Source organism: Equus caballus, chromosome 4 (assembly GCF_041296265.1).
Source record: "Equus caballus isolate H_3958 breed thoroughbred chromosome 4, TB-T2T, whole genome shotgun sequence".
Classification (NCBI taxonomy): Eukaryota; Metazoa; Chordata; class Mammalia; order Perissodactyla; family Equidae; genus Equus; species Equus caballus.
This window is the reverse complement of record NC_091687.1, coordinates 39,917,602-39,937,448: the sequence shown is the minus strand read 5'-3', so window position 1 is coordinate 39,937,448 and position 19,847 is coordinate 39,917,602. Positions and strand designations below refer to the sequence as shown.

The window sequence follows — 19,847 nt, the reverse complement described above, 5'->3', positions numbered from 1 at the left end:
AATATACCAATTAGAGGTAAATAATATAAAATAAACAAAATGTTTATTTTATATTGCTATGGTAACTCTAATTTTCATACACTGTCTTTCTTGTTTGAGTTCCATACTGACTGTGCTCCATACTGATGATCCAATGGGGAAGCCAAAATCTTAGGGGCCAAATTCCTCCATGCAAGCTGAGGAAGGAGGTTAGGAGGACACAGAGGGTGGACAGTCACAGAGATTGGAAAAGGAGGAAATTAAGTTAGTAGATATTAGTTTTAATTTAAAACTAAAGAAATTATTTTCATTTGAACAAACATTTTAAAATACTCTGCTTACAGTCTTTAATATTAATGTGGGGTAACTATTCTTATTTAATATTTTACATTTTTATATTAACCTCTACACAATCAAAGTTAAAGGAAAGTTTTGTTAACAGTGGATCATTAATTAATTCCTCTATAAAACTGGGATACGGATTAAAAGTTCTCATCTGGTTAGCAGAAAATGAAAGAAACTAAATGTAGACTATCACACAATATTTTTTCTCATCATAAACAAACGAGGGCATAGCTTATACTGACTGCATGTCCACGCAGTAAAAGAATAAACTCACAAGTATGACTGTGTTTTTTAGGACAAAAAATGGCACATGAGCAGAATAAAATTAATTGAGAAAGGTTCAATAACCACATAATACCTTAACATTTACTGAGTTAGGTATATGATGAACATCCAGTAAAAAAATTACTTTACATACAAAAGATTTTTAAAGTTTTGTCTATTTAATGATGAAAAATTGGTAATTCTTTACATACAGAGTACAATGTACAAACAAATGTACAAGATGAAAACAAGGACAAATAATGTTTATAACATTGAAAAAACTATTTCAATTCCCTTAGTATTGAAAAAATACACATTCTCTATACCTTTCATTAGACAGAATATCAGGAGGCACATCTTCAGGTTTTCTGTCTAATTCCTTTTCTTTAAAGGTCTGCTCCTCAACTTCCCCTTGGTTTTCATTCCCATTCTGTTTAAGTTTGTGTAAAGGTAGAGAGGACAAGACAGAAAGAAAACCAGTCATCTTGGAAAAAGCATGTCATTCTTCTATATTGTTATGAGATGAAACAGAAACCTCTGCTCGCAAAATAGACACTGTTTGAAATAATATTTAACTATATTTTATCAAGAGATTAGCATTATCACAAAAGATAAAACACTCTAGTGAACAAAGAGACAACTTTTTAATGGGTTTAAGCTAAGGCATGCTACAGTACAACAATAAAGTTTGTTAGGTTGCTCCTTGGCGAAACAGCAGTTGCTACTATAGCAATGTCAGATTCAAATTACCTTAAATGGTATGTAAGGCATCTTGACTCCACCTACCTTACATGTAAGCAATTACAAATAAGTTAAGCTCAATACCTATAAAAAATACATTTCACACCAAGAACAAAGACAAACAGATCCTACTGCATTGTTGATCCACGGCTCCTAGGTGGGCCAAAGTCCATACTACCTGTGTTTGAGTACTGCTGTTGCGCAGCTCACAACACAGCTTCTCTCTTCCAGCTAGAGACAGCTGCTTTAGCGCTTCCAGCTCCTCTAAAAGCACCCTCTCTCTCTCTGAAACCAGGTTTTCATTATCTATTGAGGATCTCTAAATAAGAAAAAAAGGTCATGAGAGAATATTGTTTGCGATAGAAGAAAAAAGCAGAAATATTAAGCAGATTTCTTTTAACCCCCTAGGACCAGCAGGCCCTGGTTCTATCTATGGTTCATATTCCACGATAAAGGGTTAAAAGCATATATCAAGTTCAATGCAAAATTTGAAACTTAAAAAAAGCTAATTAAGGAAACTGTGCAGCTCAATTAATATTATTTTTGTATGCCAATTTTGCATTGAAAATTCAGAAGTTTAAATTCACAAAATGCGATGAAGAAAAGCAAAATTAATTTTTCCAAATGATATGCTTTCTTTTCCTATTATTCTAAATTTCTATGTTTTATATTCCTAATATTTCTGTATTTCCTAGCATTCTATATTTGAAAGAACATATTTCAACAATTCTCTATTTCTTATCTCTAGTTTTAGCTTAAGTTTCCAAAATTAAATTGAATAAATTTGTTTTTATAAGAACTTTTACATTAATATTTCTTGCTTTTCTACAATGATTTTGTGAGTATATTATATACAGCAATTGATAAGAATCCAGCTCCCAAATACCAAGGAGTACGTAAATTTAGTCAAGAAAGGGATGAGAACGTTATATAAATTTGCATTTCTCAAATCAAGAAGAGATGTTTCCCTGGAGAAAGTTCCAGAAACATACTACTTCAGATTTCCATTCACGATTAAAAAAGATAGATTAAAGACAGATAAAGGTAAATCTTGGAGATGCTAATTGTTGGACTCACAAAACTATAAATGAATATGATAAAAATGAATATCAACCGCACCTCAGCAGAAAGAATTTCCAAAATTGTCAAAGTGCTTTTGCCATGTGTGGTCAATGGAATGATTAAAAAAAACAAAAAACAAAACCAATCTTATAGCCACTTTTTCAGCGCCAGCAAAGGCAGATAAATAAAATGCACTCCAAAGTGACAATGCACTCCAAAGTTGAGTTAGGTGTCCCTAACAAGATGTAAGCTGTCATGCTGGTGGAGTCTGTTCCTGATGTTAAATATTTGTATTTATTCAGACCTTGGCAATAATTTTGACTTTTTAAAAAAGGCTGTATAAAGAATACTGCTATTTTAATTGGGGAGAAAAGGGACTCTAGGTCCCATACCTGGGCTAACTGTTTATTCAGTCTCTTAATCTCTTCTTGTAGTTGTTCCTGGTCTTCCCGTTGTCTCTCCATCTGGCGCATGTGTGCCTGCCTTAACAGTTCTGTTGCCTGTTGATGTTCTTGGTATTGTCGTACAAGTTCCTGCCTCATATCTTCCAACTGTTCTTCATTTAACATTAGCTGTCTAGAAGCATCCATGCTTGATACCAAAATCTCCTCATGGATCTATAACAGTTAAAAAAAAAAAAAACCATAAAACATTTTGTGGAAATCTGTCAGCATCAGTGTTTTAAACAAATATGAAAGTAATTATACTATTAACCCCATAAAGCATCTAATTTTTAGTTTTCTTTTTTTTTTTGAGGAAATTAGCCCTGAGCTAACATCTACCGCCAATCCTCCTCTTTTTGCTGAGTAAGATTGGCTCTGAGAAAACATCTGCGCCCATCTTCCTCTATTTTATAGGTGGGACACCTATCACAGCATGGCTTGATAAGTGGTGTGTAGGTCTGCGCCCGAGATCTGAACCAGTGAGCCCCAGGAAGCCGAAGCGGAGCACACAAACTGAACTGCTATGCCACTGGGCCAGCCCCTAAAGAATCTGATTTTTAATTCTCATTATTAAACTAAAACATAAGTAATTTAAAAGATATTTGTTGTAATCATAATTCCAAATCAACATGAAGTTAATTACCATTATATATGTTATTCTCCAAAAGCAAAAATAGCTTTTTATCAGTTGGTTTAGAGGTAATCTAATTCTAAGAGAGAAGAATAAAGAAAGATACTCAAGATTTCTTCCACTCTTAATGAAGCTCTAACTCCACTATTCCTCTTAACATTTATGATGGGGAAATAATATAAATGGAATACTTATATTTTAAAATCAAACATAAAACAATAAATTTTACCTATTTTATCTACATTATGCAGTGGTCATCAAGGTAATACAGAGAACTGCTTGATAAGAGACAATCTTCAATAATTTTTATTTGGAAATAAGAGCTCATATTGATAAGGAGTCAACTCCTTAATGGATTTCTACGACTTCAATTCCTGAAGAGCTACTACTCAAATGAATCATCCTGCCTTGAACAGTTGTTGGTAAATCAAAAAGGTTTTCATGAATATCTCACAAGTTCTGCACTTCATAAAGAGATGACAACTTTTTGAACATGCCTCTAAACAAGACATAACCTATCCTGAACATTAATCAGAAATTTGCATTTAGATAAATTTAAAAGAAGTAGGATTTATTACTTTCTGTTAAAAGCACAAAGAGTTGCGGTACAGACACAGATCCTCCATTAATGAATAAGTAAAGAGACAGAGAATTAGCATACAGAGTAGAATGCTTTAAATTGTCTTCCTAAATAGTTAGGTATTTCCTTGTGTTGTTATCATATTAAATTAAACAAATCCTTTATTTATACATATTGCCAAATTGTAGTATAATTAATCTTGAATTGACTGAAATAAAATTAATGTCAATATAACTTACAATGATATTTTACCATGCACAATGTGTATAAGACAATCGAGAATACTATGAACCAGACTTGTTTTATTTAATAATATTAAATTATTTATTCACATACCTTTACAAGTAATAAAATACATTCATAATATGAAACTTAAGTCAAGACTAGATTTGATACAGCTGGCCTTCCATATCTGCAGGTTTCACATCCACAGATTCAACAACTGCAGATGGAAAAGTCTGTGATGACTGTGTCTCTACTGAAAATGTACAGACTTTTTTTCTTGTCATTATTCCCTAACCAATATACTGTAACAACTATCTACATAGCATTTATATTGTATTAGGCATTATAAGTAATCTGAAGATGACAAAGTATACAGAAGGATGTGAATAGATTATATGCAAATACTACATCATTTTATATACGGAACTTGAGCATCTGTGGATTTTGGTATCCACAGGGGGTCCTGGAACCAATGCCCTGCAGATGCTGAGGGAGGACTGCACTTTCCTTCTTCATCAAGCAACATTACTGCTAATATTTTTATAATGAAGGAAGTCACAATTTTTTATAAGTCTTTCTATTCAAGGAAGCATACTTACAGATTCTCTGGCTATAAATGTTTTATCTTTGGAGAATATTTCTTCTGAAATAGTCAGTTCATGGTCCTTCAATTCTAGTATATCGTCCAGATTATCATTATTTGATAAGAGAACTTCCTTTCCATCTTCTCCTAACTCTTTACTAAGTGGTTTAAATTCTTCTTTAAATTTCATGTCTGCTGCCTTGAAAGTCTGAAAACCAAGCTGACCCTGTGATAATTTCATTTCATTTAAACAACGTTCTTCTTCTTGCTGACAGAGAGCCTGTGCTTGTTTTGATGATGTAGTATCTTCCTTTTCCCCAGATATTCTAGTTAGTTCAGTTTGTTGGGCAAATGCTATGCTCATTGACACAATGACCTATGGAAATAAACAAAAAAGGATTAGATTTATAAACACCAGCAGGAATTAAAAAAGCAAGCTACCACTCAAAATTATATGAATTAGAAAAAAAGTATGGCCTTATGGTTTTAAACTAAGAAATTCTATGCAAAAATGATACAGAGATAAAGATTCTCTCTTTTATAGTGAATCAAATGCCAAAGTATTTTACAGCTCGCCTCTTTAAATTAAAAAAAACTAAAAAACTTTTCTTACTACAACAGCAATTAATCTTCAGTACATAAATTAGAAAGAAGGACATAACAGCCCTTATATTTCTCTTTTCCAAGAAAAATCACTAATAACACTTTAGTAAATACAGTCCAAATCTTCTTCCTCTTCTTCTTTATACACAGATGTGGATATGAATAGATACAGATATGCATTTTTCTCATAAAAAAGTAGTCATATTCGAATACTGTAATACGTTTTAATAGCTTAACTATAGTAAATATCTTTACAAGTCAAGAAATACATTTCTCTGTAATTTTCAATGGGTTTAAAGTTTCACCTTATATAGATGTATTACAGATTTTTTTAATTAATTCTCTGTGTTTGACATTTAAATTCATTCCATTCTACTAACACTATGTTAAACACCACTGTGATGAAATCTTTGTAAGTCTATCATTGTGCATCCTTTCTGATTTCCTTATAGTAAATTCTCAGAAATGGAACACTAGGTTTGTGTGATTGGTAAGTAAGATTATACAATTCAATCTAATCCAATGTGACTTTCCACTACAACTATGATCCTGAATATGCTTATTTCAGTCCCACCCAGTACTTAGAAATTCTCACCAGCAGCCTTGGCTCTGACAAGTGCAAGTCTTTGAGAACCAACTGCATCAATAACTTTATTCCAAGTCTCATCTCCAAAGATAATTTGCAATGGGGGAAGCTTTGGCATAAACTAAGAAAGCATGCCTGGGATTCAAAACTTTTGTGCCCATTGACCTTCAACTTTCTCTGTTTTCCCTGTTGGTCCAGGCTGTATAATTGGACTATCGCCTTAATGTCATTTCTGGAAACTGATTTGCCTATCTTGGGTCCTGACTGCCACCTGGGTCCTGCTAGCCTCCTTCTTCCCTGATGTTATGTCCTCTAGCTGTTGAATGAAGTCCTGCTTCAATGAAATAATACTGATGATAAGTAGTACAAAACAATAAAAGCAGCAGCAATCATTATTAAACCTTGTATTATTTTCATTTAATCTTACAATCTAGGTACTGTTATTACCCCAATGTAATAAATAAGGAAATGAAGAAGAGATATTAAGTAATTTGACCCCAAAGCAAATAAATGGTGGAAGCTGGGGTTTGAAATCTTGCAGTCTTACCTAAGCTTATTTTCTAAAGTGTAACATTATACTATTACTTCCACATCTGAAAAATCTACCTAGAAGTACAATGCTAAAACTGACTTTGGAGGAATAATTATCATAGCAAGAGTCAATGCTGAGAGACTTAGTGTAGCAAGATTAGGAGCCATGTCAAAGATCATACATCAAATAAATGTTAGAGCAGAGATTTGAATCAAAATGTGGCTAACTATAGAACTCAAGCATCTTAAACACTACATATATTATACTGTTTCTGCCCAGACAACCTCACTATAACATCTCACCTAACAAACTGGACCTCCTGAATGCCCATGCTAGCTCAGACAGATCCAGGGTTTGGTAATGATGTTCCAGACAATGTCATCTGGAAAATATGCCCATTATAGCAAAGAGAAAGATGAAAGAATTAGTGGGCCAGGCAATAGAGCTTAGCAAAACATACTTCAGTCCTCTCTAACTAGTGATCAAGACTTTAAGACTGGCTTTTACTTTATTTTATTTTATTTTTTGAGGAAGATTAGCCCTGAGCTAACATCTTCCGCCAATTCTCCTGTTTTTGCTGAGGAAGACTGACCCTGAGGTAACATCAGTGCCCACCTTCCTCTACTTTATATGTGGGACATCTACCACAGTATGGCTTGCCAAGTGGTGCAGTGTCTGCACCCAGGATCCGAACTGGCAAACCCCAGGCCGCTGAAGTGGAACATGAGCACTTAACTGCTGCACCACTGCGCTGGCTGTGGCTTTTACTTTAATTTCCTGTCTTGAATCGGATCTGCTTGTCCCTTTGTCTCTCAATACTAAGAATGCAATGTGGAAAGACAAAAAGAGTAATAATACAAAAGAGAGGCAAAGAGATATGAAGGACAGAGTGAGAAGTTCAACCAACATCTAATCAGAGTTCCAGGAGGAAACAGTGGAAAGGAAATACTGCATGAGCTATTTCACGAAAATATTTCATGAGCTCAGCTAATGGGTGAGAATATAGAAAATACCACTCCTAAGAGTCAAGAAGACCAATGAATCATAGAAGGACAAATAGAAAGATCTTAAAGTTTCCAGAGAACAGAGAACAGAGATGTATTACCTATGAGGAAACAACAACGAAAATGAAAAGGACTTTCTCAGCACAAACACGGGAAGTCAGAAAACAATGAATGTTATCTTTAAAGTTCTGACATAAAAATAACTGTCAATTCCAACGGTTAAAATAACCATCTTTCATGAATAAAAGCAAAATAAAGACATAAAATAGACAAATAAAAACAGAGTTTATGCCCAATAGATCACCAGTAAAAGAACTTCTAAAGGATGTCTCTCAAAAAGCAGAAAAATGATCCTGGAAGAACGGCTTAAGATGCAAAAAGGATTAGAGCATTAAAATTTTTTTTGTAAATACATGGATAAATCTAAACAGTGATGGGTATAAAGCAATAATTGTATCTAAATTGTAGAATAAAAATACACAAGACAGAGACTTGTAATTGTGGTGAGCATAAAGTCAGCCCATTACAGCCTCTCTCTTCCACTGATTACAACTAAAATCTCTGAACAAAATACAAAAACAACTACCTGAGAACTCTGAAAATTAAACAAAAGCAAGCAAACAGCAGAGGGAATCAAAACTTGGAGAAGAGATCTGTATGGGGAAAGTGAAACACAACTTGTGGTCTGAAACTAACCTGGCTGTCTATTTAAAAAAAAAAGAAATTAACATTCTCCAGAGGATTATAAGAGTCTACACAAGACAATATTCAAAATGTTCAATATATAATTCAAAATTAGACGACATACAATTTGTTGTATGTCAAATTTATTGTCAGCAGGTCTTCTCTAACAGAAATGTTAATGTTAAGGTTTTTAAGCTGAAAGGAAATAACATCAGAGGGAAACCTAAAGTTCGAACAGCAGAATACACATTCAAGTATGGAGCATTCAACCAGACAGAACATATTTTGGACAACAAATTTAACTGAAGTGAAATCACAAAAGGTATGTCTGACCACAAAGAAATTAAAAATTATTATATTAATTAAATTAATCAACTGGAAGATATGTGAAAATCCCAAAAATGTCGATAACAACAAGTTTCTAAATAACCCATGAATCAAAGAGGAGGTCATAAGAGAAATAAAATACTTGAATGAAGATTTGTGGAATGCTCCATAAAGGAGTGCTTAAAGGGAAACTTTCAGCATTAAATGCATATATTAGAAAAGAAGAAAGGTCTTTCAGGAAACTAGAAAAGAACAGCAAATTAAAACCAAAGCAAGCAGAAACAGGTAAATAATATAAGAACAGGAATCAATGAAAATAAATAAGAAAACCCAAAAGCTGGATCCTTGAAAATATCAATACAATTGATAAACTTCTGGCGAGACTGACAAAGGATCCCACAGAAAGGCACAAATATGTGGAGATTAAACAACATGCTATTGAACAACCAGTGATCAATGAGGAAATCAAAGGAGGAATCAAAAAATACCTGGAGACAAAGGAAAATGAAAACACAACACATCAACTCTTATGGGATGAAGTAAAAGCAGTACTAAGAGGGAAATTTACAGCAATACAGGCCCACCTCAACAAACAAAAAAATCTCAAATAAGTAATCTCAAACTACAGCTAACAGAACTAGAAAATGAAGAACAAAGACCAAAGTCAGAGGAAGGAAATAATAAAAATTAGAGCAGAAACACATGTAATAAAGAAAAAAAAACAACAAAAGGATCAATGAAACTAAGAGCTGATTCTTCAAGAAGATAAACAAAAGTGACAAACCGTTAGCCAGACTCACTAAGGAAAAAAGAGACAAGGTGCAACTAAATAAAATTAAAAATGAAAAAGGAGAAATTACAATGGATACCACAAAAATAAAAGGATTATAAGAGAATACTATGAAAAACTATATGCCCACAAATGGGATAATCTAGAAGAAATGAACAAATTCTTAGACTCATACAACTTCCCCAAACTGAATCAATCAGCAAGAAATAGAGAATTTGAACAGACCAATCACAAGTAATGAGACAGAAACGGCAATCAAAAACCTTCCAAAAAACAAAAGTCCAGAACCAGATGGCTTCTCTGGAGAATTCTACCAAACATTCAAAGAAGATTTAATACCTATTCTCAAACTATCCCAAAAAATTGAAGAAGACAGAATGCATCCTAGCTCATTCTACGAGGGCAACATTACCCTGATACCAAGACCAGACAATGACAACACAAAGAAGGAAAATTACAGGCCAATATCACTGACGAACATAGATGCAAAAGACCTCAACAATATATTGGCAAACCAAACACAGCAACACATTAAAAGGATCATACACCATGACCAAGTGGGATTTATAGCAGGGACAAAGGGATGGTTCAGCATCCACAAATCAATCGATGTGACACACCACACTGACAAAATGAGGAATAAAAATCACACAATCATTTCAATAGATGCAGAGAAAGCATCTGACAAGATCCAACATCCATTTATCATTAAAACTCTCAACAAAATAAGTACAGAAGGAAAGTACCTCAATATAATAAAGGCCATACATGACAAACTCACAGCCAACATCATACTTAGTGGTGAAAAACTGAAAGCCATCCCTCTGAGAACAGGAACAAGACAGAGCACTCACTCTCACCACTCCTATTCAACATAGTACTGGAGGTTGTGGCCAGAGCAATTAGGCAAGAAAAAGAAATAAAAGGTATCCAAATTGGAAATTAAGAAGTAAAATTCTCACTGTTTGCTGATGATATGATATATATGGAAAACCCTAAAGAATCCACTAGAAAACTTAGAAATAATCAACAACTACAGCAATATTGCAAGGTACAAAATCAACTTAAGAATATTGGTTGCATTTCTACACATTAATAAGGAACTAACAGAAAGAGAACTCAAGAATACAATCCCATTTACAATTGCAACAAAAAGAATAAACTATCTAGGAATAAAATTAACGAAGGAGGTGAAAGAGCTATACAGTGAAAACTATAAGACATTACTGAAAGAAATCCAGGAAGACATAAAGAAATGGAAAGATATTCTCATGGATTGAAAGAATAAACAGTTAAAATGTCCATACTACCCAAAGCAATCTACAGATTCAATGAGTTTCCAATTAGAATCCCAATAACATTCTTCATGGAAATACAACAAAGAATCCTAAAATTCATATAGAAAAACAAAAGACCCCAAATAGCTAAAGCAATCCTGAGAAAAAAGAACAGATGTAGGCATCACAGTTCCTGACTTCAAAATATACCACAAAGATATAGTAATCAAAACAGCATGGTACGGGTACAAAAACAGACACACAAATCAATGGAACAGAACTGAAAACCGAGAAATAAAACTACACACCTATGGAGAGCTAATCTTCAGCAAAGGAGGCAAGAACATAAAATGGAGAAAGCAAAGTTTCTTCAATAAACGGTGTTTGGAAAACTGGACAGCTACACACAAAAGAATGAAAATAGATGATTATCTTACACGACGCACAAAAAATTAACTCAAAATGGATTAAAGACTTGAAGGTAAGACCTGAAACCATGAAACTCCTAGAAGAAAATATAGGCAGTACACTCTTTGACATCAGTCTCAGAAGCATCTTTTTGAATAGCATGTCTATTCCAGAAAGGGAAACACAAGAAAAAATTAACAAGTGGAACTAAATCAGACTAAAGGGCTTCTGCAAGGCAAAGAAAACCATGAACAAAATGAAAAGACAATCCACCAACAGGGAGAAAATATTTGCAAATCATATATCCAACAAGGGGTTAATCTCCAAAATGTATAAAGAACTCACATAACAACAACAAAAATCCCGACTAAAAAACGGGCAGAGGCTATGAACAGACATTTTTCCAAAGAAGATGGCCAATAGGAACATGAAAAGATGTTCAACATCACTAATCATCAGGGAAACAGAACTCAAAACTACACTAAGATATCACCTTACACCCATTAGAATGGCTAGAATAACCAAGACAAAAAATAACAAATGTTGGAGAGGATGTGGAGAAAAGGGAACCCTCATACACTGCTGGTGGGAATGCAAACTGGTGCAGCCACAATGGAAAACAGTACGGAGATTTCTCAAAAAATTAAAAATAGAAATACCATATGACCCAGTTATCCCACTACCGAGTATTTATCCAAAGAACATGAAATCAACAATATAAATAGACCTAGGCACCCCTATGTTCACTGCAGCATTATTAATAATAGCCAAGACATGGAAGCAACCCAAGAGCCCATCAACTGATGAATGGATAAGGAAGATGCAGTATGTATATATACAATGGAATACTACTTAGCCATAAGAAAAGACAAAATCATCCCATTGGCAACAACATGGATGGAACTTGAGGGTATTATGTTAAGCAAAATAAGCCAGACAAAGACAAACACTGCATGATTTCACTCTTATTGGAAGATAAACACATGGCTAGGAGAACAGATTAGTGGGCACCAGAAGGGAAGGGAGTTGGGGGGAGGGAAAAAGGGGTAAAAGGGCACATAGTACAGTGATGGATAACAACTAGTGTCTTGGTGGTGAGCACGATGCAGTCTATACAGTAACTGATACATAATAATATAACTTCAAATTACACAATGTTATAAACCAATATGACCTCAATAAAATAATTTTTAAAAATATATAGATCCCACAGACATTAAATGAAAAGGGATATTATGAACAATATTACCAATATAAATTCAGCAGCTTAGAAAAAATGAACCAAATCCTTGAGAGAGACAAACTACCAAAGCTCAGTCTAAAAGAAATAACTGAATAAAACAAAGCTATTAAGGAAATTGGATTCATAGTTTAAAAAAACTTTCCGGGGCTGGCCCTGTGGCTGAGTGAAGTTCGCTAGTTCCGCTTTGGCGGCCCAGGGTTTTGCTGGTTCGGATCCTGGGCATGGACATGGCATGTGGACTTGTCAGGCCATGCTGAGGCGGTATCCCACATGCCACAACTAGTAGGACTAATAACTAAAATATACAATGATGAACTTGGGGGATTTGGGGAGGGGAAAAAAAAAGCAGAAAAAAAAAACTTTCCAACAAGTAAAATTTCAGGCTCAGCTTGATTCACTAGCAAATTCTTCAAAATATTTAAGGATAAAATAACGCCAATTTTACATAAATTCTTCCAGAAAATAGAAGGAATATATTTCAACATTTTACGAGGCCAGCATTATGCTGATATCAAAACCAAACAAGGACATTACAAGAAAATAAAACTACGGATAATTTTATAGACATAAATATCCTTGACAAAATGTAAGCAAATAGAATCCAGCAATATAAAAAGGAAGAGACTGTCTCCAAAAGGTTATGAAGAAACTTTGCAGGTGATAGAAATGTTTTATATTTCAATTGTGGTGTTGGTGTCATAACTATAAACATTGGTTAAAACTCACCAAGTTTTGTGCTTATAATTGTTGAATTTCATTGTATGTAAATTATACCTCAATAAAGATGACTACCAACAACAAAAATCTGACCATATGTTAAGTTAGAAAGGAAGCTTTTGAAACATAGAAAAATTGGTATAAAAATCACCTTCTTTTGTATATGCATTTAGATTAGAAATGAGTAACAACAAGAATTAAAAGAACTGTGTAGTTTGGAAACTAAAAAAACAGACTCAGCTACCCTGTATTCCCTCCTTTACCATTTACTATATCATCTAACCAAACTCCACCTGTGGTTACGATGAACTCTGCCCACTCCGTGCCTATGGAGCTGAACTTAACTGAGGAGAAAAACAGAAATCCAAACAAGCTGACTGGTTTCATTTTAAATTCACCACCACCACCCTTGAAATGGGCCCTTAATGATATAGAGCAATTCTAGTCAATTTCCCTTGTCTTTTCCATTTCTTATTCCTTCTCCTAGACAGCCCTTTCCTCTCTCCTTAAAGCTCTCATGTCTTCTCTTCCCTTCTCATTCTCAACTGCTGACCTAGCTTCTTATTTTAATAATAGAAGCCATCAGCAGAGGAACTTCCACAGGCTTCAAATAACAGATCTGAAAACGTACCTGAATCATGAACCAAATATTCTCTGCCTTCCTTCCTATTATCATGGATTAAACTGCCACGCTCCTATCTAACGGTAACCCTCCAGGGGATCACATCTTCTCTGATCTACTCAAGGACACTATTCCAGCAACTGTTCCTCTCTCATCGATCATTTCTATTAGTGTAGAAATACGAAGTGACATCTCTCATCTTAAACAAAAGCAAAACAGCAACAACAAAAATTCACCACTTGACTCCCTACATCAACCTGTTAGCTACCCTTTAGCTATCACTATTTCTTTGCTCCTCTTTCAAGTAAAATCTCAAAACAGTTTCTCTTCATTCTTCTCCTTCACGCGCTCTCAAATCCAATCTAATCATAGTTTGTCTTCACTACCCCAGCAAATATGTCCTTGTGAAAGTCAGCAATGATTTCACATTGTAAAATTCAATGATTGATTTGCAGTTCTAATCTTTCTTATCAGAAACATATCACACAGTTTAATAAATTTTCTTCGTGATACACTTTTATTACTTAGCTTCTGTAAGGCAATTTTTTTCTTCCCATATTTAATTTACTGCTTTCTCCATCTCTTGTTCTTCCTCATTTCTCTGACCTCTAAACACTGGCATTCTCCAGACCTGTACTCTACCTGCTCACTGTATCAGTTTTCTTCAATTTTTTTCACAGCAACCATGGTAAACACACACATAACAATAAAAAACATTTTATATTGTGACCCAAAGCATACCTAGGTACCTGTGTGTCTTTATATAATTAAAAATTTCCACTAATATTAAAATCCTGGTCCCAAACCAATAAATTGATTTCATGTCTTAAAAATGAGTTACAATCTACAGTTTGAAAAACACTGCCCTACATACTAACTACCATATTTTCATATCTAGTTTTATCCTATTTCCTGAACTCTAGATTTATATATCCAACCACTTCTTCAACATTTATATTTAGACATTTAATAAGAGCTTTACATTTCATGGGTCAAAAGCTGAATTCTTAAGTTTCCCATTCCTCTTCAAAAACTACTCCTTTGCAGTCTTTTCCCTCCTATATCTGACACTTAAGTAAATAGCAAACTCCAATTTTCTAGTTGCTTAGGTCAAAAAACCTGGAGTAATATTTTTTCCTGAAGGGCAGGGCATTGGCTTCTTTTCTCTGTATTTCTTCCGCCTGTAACCAGTTACATCTGCTGAGGGGATAAATATGTGCCAGGATTTCACAATATTTCACCAAACAGGTCCCACGAATATGCGGGTGGCAGGACTGAATCAAACCGTCCTCGAACTCAGCAGAGCTGGCAGTTGGGCAAGTGACCTTCACATTCTTGCCAATTTTCTTTGACTACCTCTCCGAGACGTCTTGTTGGAATACGTTAAATCTTGACTTTTCTCTTTCTCTTGCATCACACTTTCTTAAAAGGCGTTCAATCTGTCATCTTCATGATTTACTCGCTCACTTCCTTCAAAGTTCTCCTCTAATACCACTTCAAAAGTGAGGCCTTCTGTGATATCCTTATATAAAATAACACCATCTCACTCCTCATGGAATTTTCCCAGTGCTATTACCCAGGTTTGTTTTTTCTTCAAAGTACTTATCACCATCTGTGTATTGTCTATCTGCACCAACTAGAATGTAAGGTCTATGGGAACAAAGATTTCATCTCTTTCTCTTTCTCACTTTGCTATACTCCAGCATTTGGAACAATGCCTGGCAGTGAAATGTAAATGAATGTCTAATTTTCAGTAGTACGTACACAAATCACAGGCTGAATCTAATGTGATCTATACTGGGAATCACCATCCTTATTGGGCTTCTTCTATATACCTTGTGGTTTTAAAAGAATGGTTCTCTGCTGTTGTGGCATCCAATATACAAAACAGAGGAAGATTGGCAGAGATGTTAGCTCACGGACAATCTTCTTCAAGCAAAAAGAGGCAGATTGAGGGCTGGACCCATGGCTGAGTGGTTGGGTTCATGTGCTTCACTTTGGTGGCCCAGGGTTTTGCTGGTCCAGATCCTGGATGCGGACCTGGCACCACTCATTAAGCTATGCTGAAGTGGCATCCCACACAGCACAACCAGAAGGACCTACAACTAGAATATACAACTACATCCTGGGTCCACTTTGGGGAGAAGAAGAAAAAAAAGAAGATTGGCAACAGATGTTAGCTCAGGTGCCAAAAAAAAAAAAAGAGGCAATGGGCAACCGATGTTCACTCAGGGCCAATCCTCCTCACAAAAAACAAAACAAAACAAAATAAAACCAGGGGCCAGCCCAGTGGTGTACTTAACCAGTACTTAACTTCACGTGCTCCACTTCAGCGGCCTGGGGTTTGCAGGTTCAGATCCCCAGCAGAGACCTAGCACCACTTGTCAAGCCATGCTGTGGCAGCATTCCACATAAAATAGAGGAAGATTGGCAACAGATGTTAGCTTAGGGCCAATCTTCCTCACAAAAACAAAACAAAACAACAATCACAAAAAACGAATGGTGCTCAATCTTTTAAAACAACAGTTCTCAATCTTTTTCCAAGATGAGAGATATCACATCGTATTTCTATGCTAATAGATTCAATGTGAGGAGTATAGGAAAGAGCATAATCCCATCAGTACTGGTAACTAATGTCAACAATCTATATATTCTAGGATCAAGCTAGGCCATCAATGTCTCTTAGACCACAGTACCTGGGCTGCCTTTGAAACAGTTTTCACTGATCTGCACTTTGGTGCTTTGCGATTGGCTTCGATGAATGATGCTTTACAAAACATATTTATATCATCACCACTATCACAGTAAAAAGAGTAGTTTAAAAATATCATTTATCATCTACTAGGTGCTTTATATGTATCAGTTCACTGAATCCTTGTAAGAATTACTATTATTCCTATTATACTCCTCTTTTAACAATGAGGGAGCTGAGACTCAGAAGGTAAGTAACTTTCCTAAGATCATAAACATGGTAAACCAGAAGAATTAAGTGTTTAGAGCATAGTATATCCTATACCAAACCTCATGCTCTTAATTGCTATACTATGATGCCCTGCTATAACATTCTACCTGAGAAATTTATGTAAGAACTAAGTTCCAGAGAAAGTCTGCATTTCTCTAAAGAACTAGACAATGATAGCTATATAAAAGTGTCAGTGCCTCACTGTTTACTTTACTCTCCAAGAACTAAACACTCAATTCACGTATATAAGTGAATAAGTCTTTATGGCACATATAGTTCCTTGGGTCTTGACCTCTTCATCTAATTTACATTTAACCTAATTCTTTATACATTTCCTGTATATCCTATCATCCATCTTTAAAATGCATATACTCCACTGGGATTGTTATATTAGAACACTTGAAACATTATAAAATAAGCAGGAAAACTCAGCTGTTCCAATATAAGAACCCAATCAGGTACACACGTTTTAAAAGAGAATACAAGGCAAAAGAAATGGAATCGCAATGGTAGACTGGGTGATATGTTTGGTATTCAAGAGTTTAAAAGAATGGCTCTGGGCATAGCAGCTAAGAGTATCTATAGTCACTCAGATTACAGTAACTTCTCTGGGAGGAGGTAAGCAAAGGTAATATATAAAAGACCAACCACTTTCTTTCTCATTTCCTACCATATAGCCCAACTTTAAGGAAGGCCAAACTCCTTCGTAAGGTACTACTCATAAGGTAACAACTTAATAAAGACTTATTTTGGCATCCTGAGAAGTTTCTAATTACTATTCTACATCAACACAAGAATCTTTTCTCAAAGAAAAATTCACAGAACATTCTACTTAAAGGCAATTGTTGTTGATAACAGTATCGACAACTTAAAGATGAGCTATGTATAAAATTTCTAACAAAAAATAAAGTGCATTACTATCAGTAAAATCTATGTTTTTTGAATGCTCAAAGAGAATATAAACCACAATAATCTTTTGGACAAACTATAAACTTACCTTAGCTACTTCTTCTTCTAATCGTTCTTGGTATTGCCTTTCCAGCAATGTAACCATATTTGTTTCCTGTTTCACTCCAAATTCACCAGAAAACTAAAAAGCAAAATATGACATACTTATTTACACTAATTATACACTACTTATTTTTACACTACTACTCTAAAATATCCTCAGATCATCACTATTTCTTAGAAAACTTCTGAGAAATTTCAGTAAATACTTTTCAGTTCTGTTCTCTTAATTAAAAACAGTAATTCTGGCGAATAATTCTACTGTATAATTCTACTAAATAATTGTACTTACTACTGTGAACTTAACAAAGACAGAAAGTGAGAAATATATTTACATATTTACAACTATTAACATATAGTTCTAGGATGGGATAAAGATACTTCTTCAATATAATTAATAAGATGTGTGTGTATTTGATTTTAAGTAATGTTAACAGAATCTTTCTTTGCTTATTAATTATAAGCAAATTTTCTTTTCTTCTTGGTACTTATTAATAGTATCCAATTTTCTACAAAGACAAATTACTTTTATAAATAGAAAAAACCATAAATGGTTTTTTAGAATGCAAACATGTTCTCAGTATGGAAGTATTTCTTTCTTTACCAATTATCTGAATGTCATCTGAACAGCAGTCCATATAGGAGTGTGAAAGAGTTAAGAATGTGGCCAACATCTCTCCTCTGTATCCCGAGTAAGAGAGGGCATTCTTTATTTTCTGCAGGACTTAAGAACGAAAAATCTACTAAGTAAAGACCAGGGTTCGCAGTTATAAGTTTGAGAAAAGTGGCCACAAATTGGGAATATATACAATGTTGAGGAAAAGCAGAAGGTGATTTAGCTAGATGGCATATACTGTAAAAGATGAAGAGCTTTTCTATATCATATAAATGATGCTTTTATATATCATATAAATGTGCTGAAAGAAACGTCATCCACTGTCCCAGCCCTAGCATCTTGAATTTTGGGGATTCCTAAATGCTATTCTAAAGATGGTCTGGTCCAGCCTCCCCTGGTGGGAAGACAAGCTGTTGGCCAGGGCACTGAAACTAATTTGTTACACAGTCCATGTTATACAAAACAGCACAAATTTTAAACCAGAATATGTTTAGGAGGAAAACCCCTCAATTTTAACTTTCTCTGTGTTTCTCCTATGCTATGAAAATACATTAAATTACTTATATACTCTTCTGGTTCTTTTATATAAGGTATTATCTTCATATTTATTATGCTTACTTCTCAGCAACTATTCATTGGATAATTACTAAACCACAGACATCAAATGATAGTAAGAAAAAAATCAGTGTACGTAACAGTTTAAAGGTATAATACCTCTATTGTACCATCAATGTTCTGTTTTAGACAACTTCCAGGGTATACTGTTTTCTGTATGTCAGATTCAGTAATTGTCATTGAGTCAACAGAGAAACTAAAATATAAATAAAAGAGAATGAAAGAATTAGAGTTGTGTGTGAGTTTTACTGTTAGACCAAATTTATAGCATGCATAAAATGTGTTTTAGGTCGGGGGAAATAAAAAGGACAGGTCAAGAGTTATAGGTATTGTAACTTAAATGATATTTTTAACTAATTTTTGACTAATTTTGACTAATCATCATTGTGACACTTAAAAGTAAAGTAACACAATTGAATAATAGAGTATTTTAACAGATCACCATTCAATTTCATGCCATTTTATAGTCTACTACAAATGTATGACATGGAGCTATTTATAGGTACATTTTTAAAAAGTTATCTGATATTATTGAGTAAAAAAGTTTGTAAAATCTCATTTTTATTAAAAAATTATTTTCACACACACATATATACACATAGAAAAAAGTCTGGAAGAATATATATCAAAAGTAACAATGATTACCTCTCGTGGAAATGGGGAGCAGTGACAGTGAAGGGAAGATTCTTAATTTATACCTAGTCACTTCTGGATTTCTTTGTTTTTAATCTATTCCCCTGTATCTTTTGGTATTCATGACTTTATTCTGTATTGCTTTATAAGCATTCACTATTTTGTAAAAGAAATTTCTTAAAATACTTAATTGGGGTCATAAAAACAAGATTAATATTTAGGAACCGAGGGAAAAAGATTAAAGGGGTAAATTATAATTTTCTTTTTAGCTAATACAATTTCTCACGCCCATTTTCATGTGCGCCCATGTTGCCTTCTTATTTCTACCCTCCTCTTGCCCAGTTCTTCCTGTGCTCTTCTAACTTTC

General features: G+C 34.3%; 1 protein-coding gene across 21 annotated transcripts in view; it reads right to left on the bottom strand.

The window, feature by feature from the left end:
• AKAP9 (A-kinase anchoring protein 9) overlaps positions 1 to 19,847 on the bottom strand; it is a 160,361-nt gene that overhangs the window by 71,935 nt on the left and 68,579 nt on the right. For 11 of the 21 annotated variants that reach the window (XR_011437682.1, XR_011437683.1, XR_011437685.1 and 8 more), the window contains 7 exons: positions 18,947 to 19,043; positions 17,606 to 17,698; positions 4,870 to 5,229; positions 2,784 to 3,008; positions 1,508 to 1,648; positions 915 to 1,018; positions 81 to 176 (listed from right to left, as the gene is read on the bottom strand). Coding sequence is in view for 8 of the 21 variants with exons in the window: in XM_023638758.2 (XP_023494526.1) it covers positions 81 to 176; positions 915 to 1,018; positions 1,508 to 1,648; positions 2,784 to 3,008; positions 4,870 to 5,229; positions 17,606 to 17,698; positions 18,947 to 19,043 (1,116 nt within the window). In the remaining 13 variants the exon portion in view is untranslated. The remainder of the gene's footprint in view (positions 1 to 80; positions 177 to 914; positions 1,019 to 1,507; positions 1,649 to 2,783; positions 3,009 to 4,869; positions 5,230 to 17,605; positions 17,699 to 18,946; positions 19,044 to 19,847) is intronic. The other 10 variants (XR_011437687.1, XR_011437688.1, XR_011437691.1 and 7 more) reach the window with 3 other exon arrangements.